The 18,043-nt window shown below is 44.4% G+C and overlaps 1 protein-coding gene across 1 annotated transcript in view; it reads left to right on the forward strand.

Annotated features, from left to right (window-relative positions):
* The window catches only part of trpm6 (transient receptor potential cation channel, subfamily M, member 6), a 238,131-nt gene that overhangs the window by 90,010 nt on the left and 130,078 nt on the right, over positions 1–18,043 (forward strand). Inside the window, exons 18-19 of the mRNA XM_070867525.1 lie at positions 9,877–10,105; positions 12,459–12,614. Of these exons, the coding sequence (XP_070723626.1) occupies positions 9,877–10,105; positions 12,459–12,614 (385 nt within the window). The remainder of the gene's footprint in view (positions 1–9,876; positions 10,106–12,458; positions 12,615–18,043) is intronic.

Raw genomic sequence — 18,043 nt, forward strand, 5'->3', positions numbered from 1 at the left:
CCACCGCCACCATTGAAAGCCTGAGGGCCATGTTTGCCGCCCACGGCCTGGCTGACATACTGGTCAGTGACAACAGGCCATGTTTCACTAGTGCCGAATTTAAAGAATTCATGATCTGCAATGGGATCAAACATGTCACCTCGGCCCTGTTTAAACCAGCCTCCAATGGGCAAGCAGAGCAGGCAGTACAAACAATCAAACAGAGCCTCAAACGAGTCACAAAAGGCTCACTCCAAACCCGCCTGTCCCGAGTATTGCTCAGCTACGGCACGAGACCCCACTTGCTCACAGGGGTGCCCCCGGCTGAGCTACGCATGAAAAGGACACTTAAAACTGGACTCTCACTGGGTCACCCCAACCTGCATGATCAGGTAGAGAGCAGGCGGCAGCAACAAAATGTAAACGATGGTCACGCCACTGTGTCACGGGAAATTGATCTGAATGGCTCTGTGTATGTGCTAAACTATGGACATGGTCCCAAGTGGATCGCGGGCACGGTGATAGCTAAAGAAGCGAGTAGGGTGTTTGTAGTCAAACTAGACAATGGACAAATTTGCAGAATGCACCTGAACCAAATGAGGCTGCGGTTCATAGACTGCCCTGAACAACCCAAAGCAGACACCACCTTTTTCGAGCACACAATACACATCCAAAGGATCAACGACACCACGCCGGACCAGGAAATTGAACCCATCACGCCCAACAGCCCAGCAAGGCCAGGCTCACCCAGCAGCCCTGCAGGGCCAACAACACGCCAGCCCAGCGAGGGCACAGCCAACACACCAGAACAGACATTTGTACCGAGGCGGTCCACCAGGGAAAGAAAGGATCCCGACTGCCTCACCTTGTAAATAGTTTTCCCTTTGACTTTGGGGGTGAAGTGATGTTGTGTGTCTGTAAAGCATGCACTCCCATGTTCCGCCACCAGGGAGCTCATCCCCTGAAGTCCCAAGGGATCCCAGCATCCCTTGGGAGCGCTGTACATAAGCAAGCCCCTAAGGCCTGTTACTCACTCTGGAGTGTCCTGATAAAGACTGATGTCACTGTTACTTTAACCTCCCTGTGTGCAGTCTCATCTGTGTTAGGAACACAACACTTAGCTCCACCCAACCTGATTCTACTTCTTGATTTTCCGAGCTTAGATCCTTTGACTCTACTGTCTTTATCCCATCCTTTATTATCAAGGCTACCCCTGCTCCTTTTCGATTTTGCCTATCTCTTCTAAAAGTTAAATATTGTGGAATATTCAGTTCCCAACCCCGTAATGGCTATTAGATCAAACCTATTAATTTTTATCTGCGCTATTAATTCATCTATTTTGTTGCAAATGCTTTGCACATTCAGATATAGTGCCTTTAGCTTTGGCTTTTTTCTATTTTCTCTGATGTCACCTTAGTCAGTGATGCCCTATTACCTTTGTTGCTCTCTCGTTACTTTCCTGACCCACTCTGCTAATTTTTAACCCAAACTCTGCTCTGTTCTAGAGCCTTGACACTTCTCTTGCTGCTTATAAATTTACTCTTTCCTGAATCCTCCCACCACCCTTCATTTGTTTAAAGCCCTGTTTACTCCCCTTGTTATTCGATTCACTAGGAAACTGGTTCCAGGCCTCTTCAAGTGTAGCCTGTCCCAACGGAACAGCTCCCTCTTTCTCCAGTTCTGGTGCTTGTGCCACATGAAGCAAAACCCTGCCTCCCCGACTACTCTTTGAGCCACGCAGTTAACTTTTTAATCTGCTTATCCCTATACCAATTGGCGCGTGGCTCAGGTAACATCTAGAGATTATTACCTTTTGAGTTTCTGCTTTTTAATTTGGGCCCCTACTCCTCAAACACTTTCAGCAGAACCTCATTCCTAATTCTACCTATGTCATTGGTTCCTGTATCCTCCCCCTCCCACTCCACGTTATTCTCCAGCCACGAGGAATCTTGTCCTTTATTGCAAAGGGGATGGAGTATAAAAGCAGGGAAGTCTTGCTACAGCTATACAGGGTATTGGTGAGGCCACACCTGGAATACTGCGTGCAGTTTTGGTTTCCATATTTACGAAAAGATATATTTGCTTTGGAGGCAGTTCAGAGAAGGTTCGCTAGGTTGATTCCGGAGATGAGGGGGTTGACTTATGAGGAAAGGTTGAGTAGGCTGGGCCTCTAGTCATTGGAATTCAGAAGAATGAGAGGTGATCTTATCGAAACGTATAAGATTATGAGGGGGCTTGACAAGGTTAATGCAGAGAGGATGTTTCCACTGATATTTAAAACTGAGATGAGGAGAAATTTCTTCTCTCAGAGAGGGTTGTAAATCTGTGGAATTCGCTGCCTCAGAGAGCTGTGGAAGCTGGGACATTGAATAAATTTAAGACAGAAATAGACAGTTTCTTAAACGATAAGGGGATAAGGGGTTATGGGGAGCGGGCAGGGAGCTGGAGCTGAGACCATGATCAGATTAGCCATGATCTTATTGAATCGCGGAGCAGACTCGAGGGGCCGTATGGTCTATCCTGTTCCTATTTCTTATGTTCTTATCTAATAGTGAGGTTGTCAACTACCCTAACTGTGAACAAGTTAGTGTGAATGGTACAGAGGGTGCGGAATTCCTAAAATGCATTCAGAAGAACTTCTTTAGCCAGAATGTAACAAGCCCAACAAGGGAGGGGGAGATTCTGGACTTGGTTTTGGGGAATGAAGAGGGGCAGGTGGAAAAGGAGAGCATTTTGGTGCTAATGATCATAATTCAATAAGATTTCAGGTAGTTATGGAAAAGGACAAAGGGGGACCAGGAATAAAAGTTCTCAATTGGGATAAAGCCAATTTTGCTGAGCTGAGATGGGATTTGGCCAATGTGGACTGGAAACGGCTACTTGATGGTAAATCAGTGTCAGAACAGTGGGAGGCAGTCAAGGAGGAGATCCTGAAGGTACAGAGCATGTATGTTCCCTTAAAAAAAAGGGTAGGGCTAACAAATTTAGAGCCCTCTGGATGTCAAGGGACTATAGGGTAAGATAACTAAAAAAACGGAAGCTTATGACTGATACCAAAAACTCAACACTGCAGAAACTCTAGAGGAGTATAAGAAGTGCAGGGGTGCAATAAAAAAATATATCAGGAAAGCAAAGAGAGAGATGAAAGAATGTTGTCAAGTAAAATTAGGAAAAACCCAAAGATGGTTTATAAATACATTAAGAGCAAGAGGATAACTAGAGAAAGAGTGGGACCTATTAGAGATCATAAAGGAAATCTGTGTGTGGAGGCGGAAGATGTGGGTAGGATTCTTAATGAATACTTTGCATCCGTTTTCACAAAAGAGAGGAGCGATGCATTGGGCAATGAAGGAGGAGTTGTGTGAAATATTAGACAAGATAAATATAGTGAGAGAGGAAGTATTAAGGGGCTCAGCAGCTTTGAAAGTGGATAAATCCACAGGCCCAGATGAAATTTATCCCAAGCTCTTAAGAGAAACAAAAGATGAAATATCAGAGGCTGTGACCATCAGTTTCCAATCCTTTCTGACTACAGGTACATTGCAAAAGGACTGGAGGACTACAAATATTGTACCTTTGTTTAAAAAGAGAGAAAGGGATAGACCGAGTAATTACAGGCCAGTCAACCTAACTTCGGTGGTGGGAAAATTATTGGAAAAAATCCTGAGGTACAGGATAAATCTGCATTTGGAAAGACATGGATTAATCAAGGACAGTCAACATGGATTTGTCAAGGGAAGGTTGTGTCTGATTAACTTGATTGAATTTTTCGAGCAGGTAACCAGGAGGGTCGATGAGTACAGTGCTTATGATGTAGTGTATATTGATTTTAGCAAAGCTTTTAATACAGTCCCACATGGCAGAACGGTCATGAATGTACTAGCCCATGGGATCGAGGGCAAAGTGGCAAGTGGGATCTAAAATTGGCTCGGAGGCAGGAAGCAAAGTTGATGGGTTGTTTTGTGACTGGAAGGCTGTATCCAGTGGGGGTCCGCTTGGCTCATTGTTGGGTCCCTTGCTTTTTGTGGTATATCTCAATGACTTGGACTTAAATGTTGGGGGTATGATTAAGAAGTTTGCAGATGACACTAAAGTAGTCTGTGTTGTTGAAAATGAAGAAGAAAGCAGCGGACTGCAGGAAGATATCAATTTACTGATCAGATGGGCAGAACAGTGGCAAATGGAATTCAATTCCGATTAAGTGTGAGGTAATGTATTTGGGGAGGTCTAACAAGGCAAGGGAATACACATTCAATGGTATGGCACTGAAAAGTGTAGAGGAACAAAGGGAGCTTGGAGTGTAGGTCCACAGATTCTTGAAGGTAGCAGGCCAGGTAGACAAGGTGGTGAAGCAGGCATATGGAATACTTGGCTTTATAAGTCGAGGCATGGAATACAAGAGCAATTAGGTTATGCTTGAATTGTATAAAACACTGGTTTGGCTGCAGCTGGAGTATTGTGTGCAGTTCTGGTCACCACATTACAGGAAAGATGTGATTGCATTGGAAAGGGTGCAGAGGAGATTTACAAGAACGTTGCCTGGACTGGAGAATTTTGGCTATGAGGAAAGATTGGAGATGCTGGGTCTGTTTTCTTTGGAACAGAGGAGGCTAAGGGGAGACCTGATTGAGGTGTATAAAATTATGAGGTGGATAGGAAGGACCTGTTTCCTTTGGCAGATATGTCAACAACCAGGGGGCATAGATTTAAAGTAATTGTGGGGAGGTTTAGAGGAGATATGAAGGGAAATTTCTTCACCCAGAAGGTGGTGGGGTCTAGAACTTACTGCCTAAAAGGGTGGTAGAGGCAGAAACCCTCACCACATTTAAAAGATACTTGAAGGACCATAACCTACAGGGCTACAGACCAAGAGCTGGAAAGTGGGATTAGGCTGGATAGCTCGTGTTCGGCCAGTGTGGACACGATGGTCTGAAATGGCCTCCTTCCATGCTGTAAATTTCTATGATTCGATGATTCTATGAAAGGCTGAGGCTCCTCCAGCACTGCACCTGGGATCATCATATCTGCCTGAGTTGTATTCACATCCTCCTGTCATAGGAACATAAGAACATAAGTAATAGGAGCAGGAGTAGGCCAGTTGGCCCCTCGAGCCTGCTCCGCCTTTCAATAAGATCATGGCTGATCTGATCCTGGTCTCAACTCCACTTCCCTGCCCACTCCCCATAACCCTTGACTACCTTATCATTCAAAAATCTGTCTATCTCCACCTTAAATACATTCAATGACCAGCCTTCACAGCTCTCTGAGGTAGAGAATTCCAAAGATTCACGACCCTCTGAGAGAAGAAATTCCTCCTCATTTCCATTTTAAATGGGCGACCCCTTATTCTGAAACTATGTCCCCTAGTTCTAGATTCCCCCACTAGGGGAACATCCTCTCTGCATCTACCAGTGACAAATCTCAGCTCATGATTAGATCGGAGTATTGCTGAAATGGGCATAGATTAGTGGAAGGATTAGAGGGGAGTTGAGGAGAACTTTTTCACCCAGAAGGTGGTGGGGTTCTGGATCTCACTGCCGAAAGGGTAGTAGTGGCAGAAACCTTCATCACATTTAAAAAGTACTTGGATATGCACTTGAAGTGCTGTGACCTACAGGGCTATGGACCAAGAGCTGGAAGGTGGTATTAGCTATTTTTCGACTGGCACAGACACGATGGGCCGAAAACCTCCTTCTATGCCGTAAATTTCTATTTCTATGATTTCTATGATACCCTGTCAAGCCCCTTCAGAATCTTATACGTTTCAATAAGATCACCTCTCATTCTTCTAAACTCCAATGAGTAGAGACCCAAGCTCATCAACCTTTCCTCATATGACAACCCCTTCATCTCAGGAATCAACCTTGTGAACCTTCTCTGAACTGCCTCCAGTGCAAATATATCCTTCCTTAAATAAGGAGATCAAAACTGTATGCAGTACTCCAGGTGTGATCTTACCAATGCCCGGTACAGTTGTAGCAGGACTTCCCTATTTATATACTCCTTCCCCCTTGCAACATTCCATTTGCCTTCCTGATTACTTGCTGTACCTTCATACTAAATTTTTGTGTTTCATGTACGAGGACCTCCAGATCCCTCTGTACCAATGCAGTTTGAAATCGCTCCCCATTTAAATAATAATTAGATTTTTTATTTTTCCTACCAAAGTGGATAACCTCACATTTTCCCACATTATACTCCACCTGCCAAATTTTTGCCCACTCACTTAGCCTATCTATATCCCTTTGTAGATTCTTTGTGTCCTCCTCACAACTTGTATCATCAGCAAATTTGGCTACATTACACTTGGTTCCTCCATCCAAGTCATTAATATAAATTGTAAATAGTTGAGGTCCCAGCACTGATCCCTGTGACACCCCACTCATTACAGTTTGCCAACCAGAAAATGACCTATTTATCCCGACTTCTTTCTGTTAGTTAGCCAATCCTGTATCCATGCTAATATATTACCCCCAACCCCGTGAGCTCTTATCTTGTGCAGTAACCTTTTATGTGGCACCTTGTCGAATGCTTTCTGGAAATCCAAATACATGACATCTACTGGTTCTCCTTTATTCACTCCGCTCGTTACATCCTCAAAGAACTTGTCAAACATGATTTCCTTTTCATAAAATCATGCTGACTCTGCTTGAATGCATTACGATTTTCTAAATGCCCTACTACTATTTCCTTAATGATGGAGTCCAGCATTTTATCAACGATAGATGTTAGGCTAACTGGTCTATAGTTTCCTGCTTTCTGCCTCCTTCCTTTATTAAAAAGGGGTGTTACATTTGTGGTTTTCCAGTCCGCTGGGACCTCTCCAGAATCCAGGGAATTTTGGTAGATTACAACAAATGCATCCATTATCTCTGCAGCCATTTCTTTTAAGACTCTAAGATGTAGGCCATCAGGTCCAGGGGACTTGTCCACCTTTAGTCACATTAGTTTGCCTAGTACTTTTTCTCTATTGATATTGATTGTTTTAAGTTCCCCCCTCCCCCAATAGCCCCTTGATTATCAATTATTTGGATGCTTTTAGTGTCTTCTACAGTGAAGACCGATACAAAATATTTGTTCAAAGTCTCCACCATTTTTCTGTTTCCCATTATTAATTCCCCAGTCTTATCCTCTAAGGTACCAATGTTTACTTTAGCTACTTGCTTCCTTTTTATATACCTGTAGAAGCTCTTACTGTCTGTTTTTATACTTCTTGCTAGTTTACTCTCTCTAAATATCATTTTTTTTAGTCATCCTTTGCTGGTTTCCAAAAATTTCCCAATCCTCTGGCTTTCCACTGTGCTTCGCCACATTGTATACCTTTGTTTTGAGTTTGACACCATCCTTTACTTCCTTAGTTAGCCACGGATGGTTCATCCTTCTCTTAAGAGTCTTTCTTTCTCTCTGGATTACATCTTTGCTGAGAGTAATGAAATATCTCCTTAAATGTTTGCCACTCCTTTTCTACAGTCTTTAATATATTTTCCCAGTCCATGTTATCCAGCTCTGTCTTCATACATTTGTAATTACCTTTATTTAAGTTCAGGACACTAGTTTGAGACCCAAGTTTCTCACCCTCAAAATGAATTTGAAATTCTACCATGCTATGATGATTCTTCCCAAGAGGATCCTTTACTATGAGATCATTAATTAATCCAGACTCGTTACACATTATCAAATCAAAAATAGTCTGTTCCTTGGTTGGTTTCACAATGTATTGTTCTAAGAATCCATGCTGCATACACTCGTTGAACTCTTCCTCCTGGCTATCTTTGTCAATTTGATTTGTCCAATCAATATAGATTAAAATCGCTCATGATTATTGCTGTACCTTTCTTACAAGCCTCTATTATTTCTTGATTATACACTCTGTCCTGCAGTGTGGCTACTGATTGGGGGCCTGTAGACAACTCCTACCAGTGACTTCTCACCCTTATTATTTCTTATTATCCTTATTATTTCTAACCAGACCTGTACCACTACCTAACCTAAGGGGTGTGACTGCCTCCTGGATCAAAGTGCCCAGGTAACTCTCCCCCTCCCTGATGCTCCGCAATGTCTGCACCTCAGACTCGAGCTCAACACTGCTCCACTATGCTAGGAATCCCCTATTGACAGTGCTACAATCAATCACACCTCGAGGAAACTAAACTTCTCGCCACAGAGTTCGCATGACATCAGCGGCGATCGCCGTCACATCGCCGCTGACCGCAAATTATGGACCAATATATTTTTCTGTGTTGTAACAATTTTGGAGTTGAAAATCCATGTGTGTGGAGTTACCCCGTCACTCCTTATAGCCCTCTCCCAATTCAACCGAAGTTTACAGAGTCAGGGGGAGGGGCCACAAGGAGTAGGCCTTTGGCACTCTGGACTGAAACTGCAGTACACTGGCTGGAGAAAATTATTTCCTTTTCTTTGGCAGTGCAGGCCCAAATCCCAGCGTGGATCTCCAGGGTGGGCCCTATTTCCACTGGGTGTTGGAGAGGTATGCGTGTCTGACTAGGTGTATCTTCATCGCTGGCACGCTGAGTCCCAATTGCGGACTTGTGCATTTGAACTCCCAACTTAGGGAGTTTGTGGTTCACCTTAACTCAATGGCCTTGTAGAAATCTACAGAGGGTCCAACCCCACTTGGCCAATTGGTAACTCCACTGCAAGCTTGGGAACCAGCATATCGGGTTCCAGCCGAGTTTACAGCCATTGCAGCGGATTCCCAGCGAAGTTATGATGGGGAGTCGGCAGAATGGTCACTGAATTTTGGCTCCCATCTAATTATTCTTTTTCATTCCTGACACTTCCTCAGCTGTGCAGCAATGACTTCAACCTGATGTAGTGCTAAACGACATTCACCAAGGGAAACATGGAAAATGTTTACTCTAATGCTTCATTTGCAGTGCTGCTGCTTAAACTTCAGCATCAGGGTTAGTTTACGTTGGTTTTGAAATAAAAAAAGAAAGAACTTGCAGTTATCTGATGCCTTTCACGACCTCAGTGCATCTCAAAGTTCTTTAGAGCAATTTAAGTATTATTTGATGTGAAGTCACTGTTTTAATGTAGGAAACGCTGCAACCAAATTGCACAAATAAACAGCAGTGAGATAAATGACCAGAAAATGTATTTTAATGATGTTGGTTGAACGTTAAATATTGGCCAGTACACTGGAAAGAACCATCCCACTCTTTTTTGAATAGTGCCATGAAACATTATGTCCATCTGAGAGGACGAACAGGATCTTGGTTTAACGTCTCAACCCAAAGACAGCACCTCCAATAGTGTAGCACTCCCTCAGAAAGATTTTTGTTAAGCAAAAGTACTAAGGGATATGGGTCACAGATCAGCCATGATCTTATTGAATGGTGGAACAGGCTCGAGGGGCTAAATGACCTTCTCCTTTTCTTATGTTCCTATGCTGATTCAGGTTTCCTCACCTTTATCCTGACCTTTTTGACTGGGGAACTCTGAGAGCAATGACAGAAAAATTGCCCCTTAACATTTTTTTATCAAAATATGCATAGGAATCATGCATAAGCAAAATGTAAAACTCATATCACAGGTCTCCCCTTCCCACTCTTCCCACCCCACCCCCCCCACCCCCCTTATACTTGTTCAACGTCATTTGGTAAGAAAATATGATGATACCTGTACATATTGTGAATCCATAGAGCTTAAACAACAGTGATCAGTGAAAAGTCTACTGGCAATCTCTCATTCTGCAGCTTGATTTAAATTACCTGTACAATGCATTTTCAAATTACGAATCATTGCAATTTTGCTAAAACTGTATATAAAACTTTATATTAATGGTTCTGCAAAAGCTTTTTGCTGCTTTTTACACACTTAAAGGTTTTATTTGTCACAACAAAATTGTTTATATCCTTCTTTCATGCATCCTAGGGAATTTGGCCAGCTTGCTGTGGATCTTTTGGACCATGCGTTCAAACAGAATGAGAGAATGGCCATGAAACTGCTGACATATGAGCTGAAGAATTGGAGCAACTCCACATGTTTGAAACTGGCTGTGTCATCTGGGCTTCGGCCCTTTGTTTCCCACACATGCACTCAGATGCTCTTAACTGACATCTGGATGGGGCGTCTGAACATGAGGAAGAACTCATGGTTTAAGGTAAAGGGGTAGCAGTGGGAAGAGGGAAATGCTATTCATCCCAGATTGCTCTTTCATCCAAAGTCTGTTTCAGGACCCAGTCTTGTAAGACCCCTTGTCATCCAAATTGAAAATATTCACCGTGTTGTTAGAATCCACTGATTTTAATATAGCCTCAAAAGATTCCAATAGATTAGACAGATCTTCTATGTCAGTTTGGAACTATTGCCTTTTAAATGTGTTTAAGTTACTCTCTTTATACTATATTGCAGTATTTTTCCTAGGGTAGTTATTAAGCTGTCAGCCTGATGTTCCCAGAATAACCGTATTCTGGAAAAACACATTAGTTATTTTCCAATCTGCTGCTCCTACCCCTGTATTTAATGAGCTGTGAAAAATGTCAGCAACAGCTTCCTCTACAGTATTTCTACTCTCATTTTCTTAAGTACCTTTGGATGTGTTCCATTTGGCTTAGTTGCCTTATAAATATTTAAGTGTGACAGTTTTTAAAAACCATTTTGTGATAAATTTATAATTTTTTACGAACCTCACTTTCTCACCCAGCTATCAAATCTCTGTGGTGAAAACTGCTGTAAATAATTAGAGTGCTCCCTCATTATTTCCTTTACTCTGCTGTTTTATTACTGAGGAACTCATTTGTTCTCTTAAACATTGCCTAAGGTGAATCATGAAACCACGCCCCTGCAAGAATCAGGACCTTAGGCAACTGAAGTGAGAAAAGAGTTTTAAAAAAAAAGTCTGTGGTGTACAATAAATAACTTAGGCAGCTGATGGGCTGACTGGAAATAGTGTGAGACATCTCATACTTTCCTGGGCTCTCTGAAGGATAGACAAATGACACTCTGCCATCTCAGACTACAAATCAGATTAATTGGAAATAAAATGAACAGAGAGGAAAATCAAATAATAGCAGATAAATTACAGCAGTTCACTTAACTTAGCAAATGTACTTCAAAATAATAAAGTAACTTGAAGCTGTCATAGATCTCGGAAGTAACACCATTAGTATCCATGATGCAAACTTTTAGGTATTCATCGATTGCTCCACTGGCTACAGTTCATCAACTACCTAGCGAGGAAGAAACTCGGTGAAATAAAATCTTAAACGGGGTGACAATTAATTCCCTTCATTGCTTTGAAATCTGAGCTGCAACAAAGGAAGATCAAGAGAGATACCTCTGTAATTGATGAAGCTGTCAATCAAAGTATGGTCAAAAGCTCAAAAATTGCCTGAGGTTTTGCTGATGTAATATTTACACTGAGATCAGCACCTCTGATTAAATGGGTGGTTGCATCCCATCGCTCTGATGGGCTGGCCAGCACCCATAATGGCAGACATCTATGATACTTTACAAATTAACCATCTTGTCAGGATAATCCATCTCATCGGGGTACAGAAATAATAGTAACACATTAGACAAGACATAGAAACCCACCAGTTCTAACAAACAGCTGTGAGATTCGCTCCCAGCATATAGTTGCAGTATCCAAAATTAAAGTGGCTACCAAGCTGACACAAGATCACACAAAAAAATATTGAAGCAATTTGGCCAATTAATTGTTAAAATTTGGACACACCTGATCAGAAAATTGTGTGGAGTTCAGTTACACTGAATCTCTGCTCACTTTAAGCATCACCCACTTTACCAGGGCCCAGGCATACAGGGGCAGGAAGCTCAGTCTGAAATAAACAGGAGCTTAATGTTGAAGTCAAGGTGATGACATAATCTCATTCTGTATGTAATTTCCTGACATTCATGCAGGACTCTGTATAATAGTCATGCAGGTTTGCTATGGGGTCAGTTGGATCCGATAGTTCACTTCAAGACCATAGTCAAAAGATTCAGTGAGGCCATTTCTGCCACACTTGCGGCATAATAACAGTGGTAGATCGGGAACAGCTCCATGTAATGCCTGGTCTCATGTTGTGTGATGATGCAATTCCCTAGAAACGTGTTAGGGTAGCTATGGGGACAGAGCAGGGGAGTGGAACTAATTGGATAGCTCTTTCAAAGAGCTGGCACAGGCACGATGGGCCGAATGGCCTCCTTCTGTGCTGTATCATTCTATAATTCTATAAATTAGTAACAATTAACCCATTTTCAATGGTGAAATGCTAAGTTGCTGAATGTAAACATGCCCATCAAACTGACTTTGTTCCTCTATATGTAATGCTGATGATGTGGCTGCTTTCATACAGGTTAAGAATATTATAGATCGGACAGTTAAAAAAGCAAACATTGCTTTGTGTTTATTTGACCTGAAAAGTCAAATAATTATCGGTTTGATAGGTACACCATGCAGGTATTCTGTTGCGGTTCTCTATTTCTAACCTGACTGTTTTTGTTGTTAGGTCATTCTGAGCATTCTTCTACCTCCCAGCATTCTGATGCTGGAGTTTAAGAGCAAAGCTGAAATGTCCCACATCCCTCAGTCTCAGGAGTCCCATCAGTTTGCTCGACAGTACAGTATACAAAACGCCAGTGCTGTTAAGGATGATCACCCTTCCGTAAGTTTAACAGTTTATCTTAAAACACCTTGGCTGGAATTTTCACTCGGTTGCACTGGTAAGCGCAATTCACCCGAAATCAGTCAAACCAGCACAAAAAATCGAAGAATTTCAAACGCAAATTACACTCAGCCCAACTTGAGTTTCTGCGACCTTTGTGCTAGTTTAAAAACATTGCGCTGGAAGCCAACCCTGCCCGCAAAACAGGCCACGCCCCCGACTGAATTAATCACCATTGCAAGTTTCCGCTAATTGCGCCCGTTTGCGGGCCTTCGAAAAGACTCTTAAAATTAAGATTTTTTATTAGGTACAAGGGCACTTTTTGAAAGCTTTTAAATATATATTTTAATTTACTCAGAAACTGACTATTATACACCAATAAATAATAAATGGTTCTGCATAGTTTTTTAAAGTCATTTTCAGCTAGTTAAAATCATCAATGTCTGCCCTTGCTAATAGTAGGGTCCCGAGGTATGGAAAATGGTCCACGTTCTGCAAGGCCGTGCCATGGATTTTGATGATTGGAGGGCAGTGTTGTGTGGTGGGGTCAGGTTGTTTAACGGATGTGTAAGGCCCATGCTTTCGTACGCCTTGGTGAAGATGTTGACGATGGCTTGAAGTTTGGCCTTTGAATGTGCGCAGACACAAGCATTGTCCACGTCCTGAGGTCCAACACCGCCTCCAGTGCGCCAGCGCAGCCTTCGGTCGCCTGAGGAAGAGAGTGTTTGAAGACCAGGACCTCAAATCTTGCACCAAGCTCATGGTCTACAGGGCAGTAGTGATACCCGCCCTTCTATATGGCTCAAAGACGTGGATCATATATAGTAGACACCTCAAGTCGCTGGAGAAATACCATCAATGATGTCTCAACAAGATCCTGCAAATCCCCTGTGTCATGTATGTAACCACAATGTAACACCACTGTATTACTGTATACACTCAACCTAGATGCACACCTTGACCACAAGGGGTGAACTTGTGGGAGACACTCCTTATCTGATCACACAGATATAAAAAGGGAGGTCCCATGCAGGGTCACAGTCTTTTGGAGTCCTGTGAATAAAGAGTTAAGGTCACAGAGTGACCTTGTCCCCAGAATGTGCCTCGTGTGGTTTCATACTGTAGAGTAAGGACTTTACATTGGCGACGAGAAACGGGAATTCACGACCCACGGGAATGGCCACTGGTAGCACAGAGGAACGGTACTGTGTTGAGGAAGACTGGGACGATTTTGTCGAGAGGCTTCAGCAAAGCTTCGTCACAAAAGAATGGCTGGGGGATGCAGTGCCAGACAAGCGAAGGGCTCATCTTTTGACCAGCTGCGGACCAAAGACTTACGTGCTCATGAAGGACTTATGGATAAATGTGAGGTTATCCACTTTGGTGGTAAAAACAGAGAGACAGACTATTATCTGAATGGTGACAGATTAGGAAAAGGGGAGGTGCAACGAGACCTGGGTGTCATGGTACATCAGTCATTGAAGGTTGGCATGCAGGTACAGCAGACGGTTAAGAAAGCAAATGGCATGTTGGCCTTCATAGCGAGGGAATTTGAGTACAGGGGCAGGGAGGTGTTGCTACAGTTGTACAGGGCCTTGGTGAGGCCACACCTGGAGTATTGTGTACAGTTTTGGTCTCCTAACTTGAGGAAGGACATTCTTGCTATTGAGGGAGTGCAGCGAAGATTCACCAGACTGATTCCCGGGATGGCAGGACTGACCTATCAAGAAAGACTGGATGAACTGGGCTTGTATTCACTGGAGTTCAGAAGAATGAGAGGGGATCTCACAGAAACATTTAAAATTCTGATGGGTTTAGACAGGTTAGATGCAGGAAAAATGTTCCTAATGTTGGGGAAGTCCAGAACCAGGGGTCACAGTCTAAGGATAAGGGGTAAGCCATTTAGGACCGAGATGAGGAGAAACTTCTTCACCCAGAGAGTGGTGAACCTGTGGAATTCTCTACCACAGGAAGTTGTTGAGGCCAATTCACTGAATATATTCAAAATGGAGTTAGATGTAGTCCTTACTACTAGGAGGATCAAGGGGTATGGCGAGAAAGCAGAAATGGGGTACTGAAGTTGCATGTTCAGCCATGAACTCATTGAATGGTGATGCAGGCTCGAAGGGCCGAATGGCCTACTCGTGCACCTATTTTCTATGTCAATGTTTTCTATGTTACGGGCACCCGAAAAGCTGGTGGAAAAAACCTTTGAAGAACTTAGCAAATTGATCAGGGAGCACCTCAAACCGGCAAGTAGCGTACATATGGCCCGACACAGATTCTACACCCACTGACGTCGTGAAGGACAGAGGATACTGGACTTCGTAGTGGACCTCTGGCGTTTGGCCAGCCTCTGTAAGTTCACAGACGCCTGCAGGTGGGAGATGCTAAGGGACTTCTTTATCGAGGGCATCGGTCATGCGGTAATTTTCCGCAAATTAATTGAGACCAAGGATTTGACCTTGGGAAGCGGCGGCGTTGATAGCTCAAACTTTAATGGCGGGGGAGGAAGAGATGAAAATAATATACGCGCGCAATTCTGCTTCTAACGAGGCGATGGATCAGGGAGTCAACATCATCAATGCGACTCAGAGCCCTGCAGGCAGGCAGGGGCAGTCCAACACTCCCCAGGCAGCAATAGACCCCAGAGTAGGACTTCAACAGAGACAGTGGCAGGCTGAACGCACATTCACGCCATCACAGTGGACAATGCGGCCCAGGATGGGGCCATTGACACCCACTAATAGGGTACTTAAGAGCAGTCAAAGGGACAGTCAGCGCAGAATGCCTGGCCATAGTCCCTTTGTTCCCAACAGTGGAAACTTTAACTCATGCTGGAGGTGTGGGGGAAAACACTCAGCTAGATCTTGCAGATTTCAACAGTTTGTCTGCAGGAACTGCAATCTCAGTGGTCATTTAGCTCGAATGTGCAGTAAGCCTGCAACCAGACTAATATATGAGGCAGATGCACCAGAAGAGGGTCCTTTGAGGCAGGATGACTTTTGGGGCAAATCGATGGACGCCGAGGTTCAGCGGATCCATGTGGCGAATATTCACAGTTCATACACCAAAATGCCACCCATGATGATGAGGGTTTTATTAAACGGTATCCCAGTACGCATGGAGCTGGACACTGGGGCCAGCCAGTCACTCATGGGCGTTCAGCAATTTGAAAAGCTATGGTCACTTAAAGCCAGTAGATCTATATTAGCACGTATTGAGACACAATTATGGACTTACATGAAAGAAATCATTCCGGTGCTAGGCAGTGCAATGTTGGCTGTCACACACAATGGGTTAGTGAATCGGCTGCCGCTCTGGATTGTCCTGGGCAATGGTCCCGCACTGTTGGGGAGGAGCTGGTCAGCCGAGATGAACTGGAAATGGGGGAATGTTCATGCAATGTCATCTGTGGAGCGAAGTTCGTGCTCACAAGTCCTACAACAATTCGATTCACTATTCCAACCTGGCGTCGGGACTTTCAAAGGCACTAAAGTAGTGATACACATCACCCCGGACGCCAGGCTAGTGCACCACAAAGCCAGAGCGGTGCTGTATGTGATGTGGGAAAAGATCGAGAGCGAATTGGTCCGACTGTTGTGAGAGAGCATCATCTCGCCTGTTGAATTCAGCGACCGGGCGAGCTCCATTGTTCCCATCCTAAAAACGGATGGCTCTGTCAGGACCTGTGGCGACTACAAGGCCACCATCAATCGGGTGTCCCTACAAGATTAATACCCGCTCCTGAGAGCGGAGGACCTCTTCGCCACGCTGGCAGGCGGCAAGCTGTTCACCAAGTTGGACCTCACTTCAGCCTATATGACCCAGGAACTGGCCGACGAACCTAAACTACTGACCACCATCACCGCACACAAGGAACTGTTCGTTTATAACATGTGCCCGTTTGGCATTCGATCAGCGGCCGCGATTTTTCAACGTAACATTGAAAGCCTGCTTAAATCCATTCCTGGAATGATCATATTCCAGGACAACATCCTCATCATGGGTCGAGACACCGAGGAACACCTCCACAACCTGGACGAGGTGCTACGCCAACTGGGATGGGTAGGCTTGCGACTCAAGAAGTCTAAATGTGTGTTCTTAGCTCCTGAGGTTGAGTTTCTGGACAGGAGGGTTGCTGCAGATGGGATTTGGCCCACCGAATCCAAAACAGAGGCGATTCGACGAGCACCCAGGCCCTGCAACACATCGGAGTTGCGTTCATTCCTGGGACTGTTGAACTATTTTGGGAAATTTCTGCCGAACTTGAGCACGTTTTTGGAGCCGCTACATGTGCTCCTGCATAAGGGTTGTGATTGGTTTTGGGGGGGGACTGTCAGAAATGGGCTTTTGATTGGGCGCGAAACTACTTTGTTCAAACAAGTTGTTGACCCTGTACGACCCCTGTAAAAAATTGGTTCTGACATGTGATGCATCGTCCTATGGGGTTGGGTGCATGTTGCAGCAGGGCAATGCTGAGGGTCAACTACAACCTGTGGCTTATGCCTCCAGGTTGCTCTCTCAAGCAGAACAGGGATATGGGATGGTCGAGAAGGAAGCGCTTGCATGTGTCTATGGTGTAAAAAAAATGCATCAGTACCTGTTTGGTAGGAAGTTTGAATTAGAGATGGACCACAAGCCATTAACATCCCTGTTGTCAGACAGCAAGGCTATCAATGACAATGCATCAGCTCGCATACAGCGATGGGCTCTCACGCTGGCTGCTTATGACTACACCATCCGGCACCGGCCCGGCACTGAGAATTGCGCTGACGCACTCAGCAAGCTTCCACTGGCCACCACTGAGGGAGCAGTTGAGCAAAGCGCTGAAATGGTCATGACTGTCAATGCCTTTGACAGTGCAAGCTCCCCCATCACAGCCCGCCAGATCAAAATCTGGACAAACAGAGATCCCCTCCTATCCCTGATTAAGAAATGTGTCCTGACTGGGGATTGGGCGCCCGCACACGGAGCATGCCCTGAGGAGGTCAGACTGTTCCACAGATGGATGGATGAGCTCTCCATCCAAGCCGACTGTCTACTATGGGGCAGCCAGGTAGTTATGCCCCAGAAGGACAGGGAGGCATTCATCAGGGAACTCCACAGCGAGCATCCAGGCATTGTGCTGATGAAGACCATTGCCCGGTCACACGTTTGGTAGCCTGGAATTGATTCAGACTTGGAACACTGTGTTCGCAGGTGCACGACGTGTGTCCAGCTGTGTAATGCCCCCAGGGAGGCTCCGCTCAGCCCGTGGCCCTGGCCCACCAGGCCATGGTCACGCATTCATGTTGACTACGCGGGCCCGTTCATGGGAAAGATGTCTCTTATTGTGCTAGATGCGTACTCGAAATGGATCGAGTGCTTCATTCTGAATTCATGCACGTCATCCACCACCGTGGAAAGCCTACGTGCGATCTTTGCAA

The sequence above is a fragment of the Pristiophorus japonicus genome, chromosome 1 (genome assembly GCF_044704955.1).
Source record: "Pristiophorus japonicus isolate sPriJap1 chromosome 1, sPriJap1.hap1, whole genome shotgun sequence".
NCBI lineage: Eukaryota > Metazoa > Chordata > Chondrichthyes > Pristiophoridae > Pristiophorus > Pristiophorus japonicus.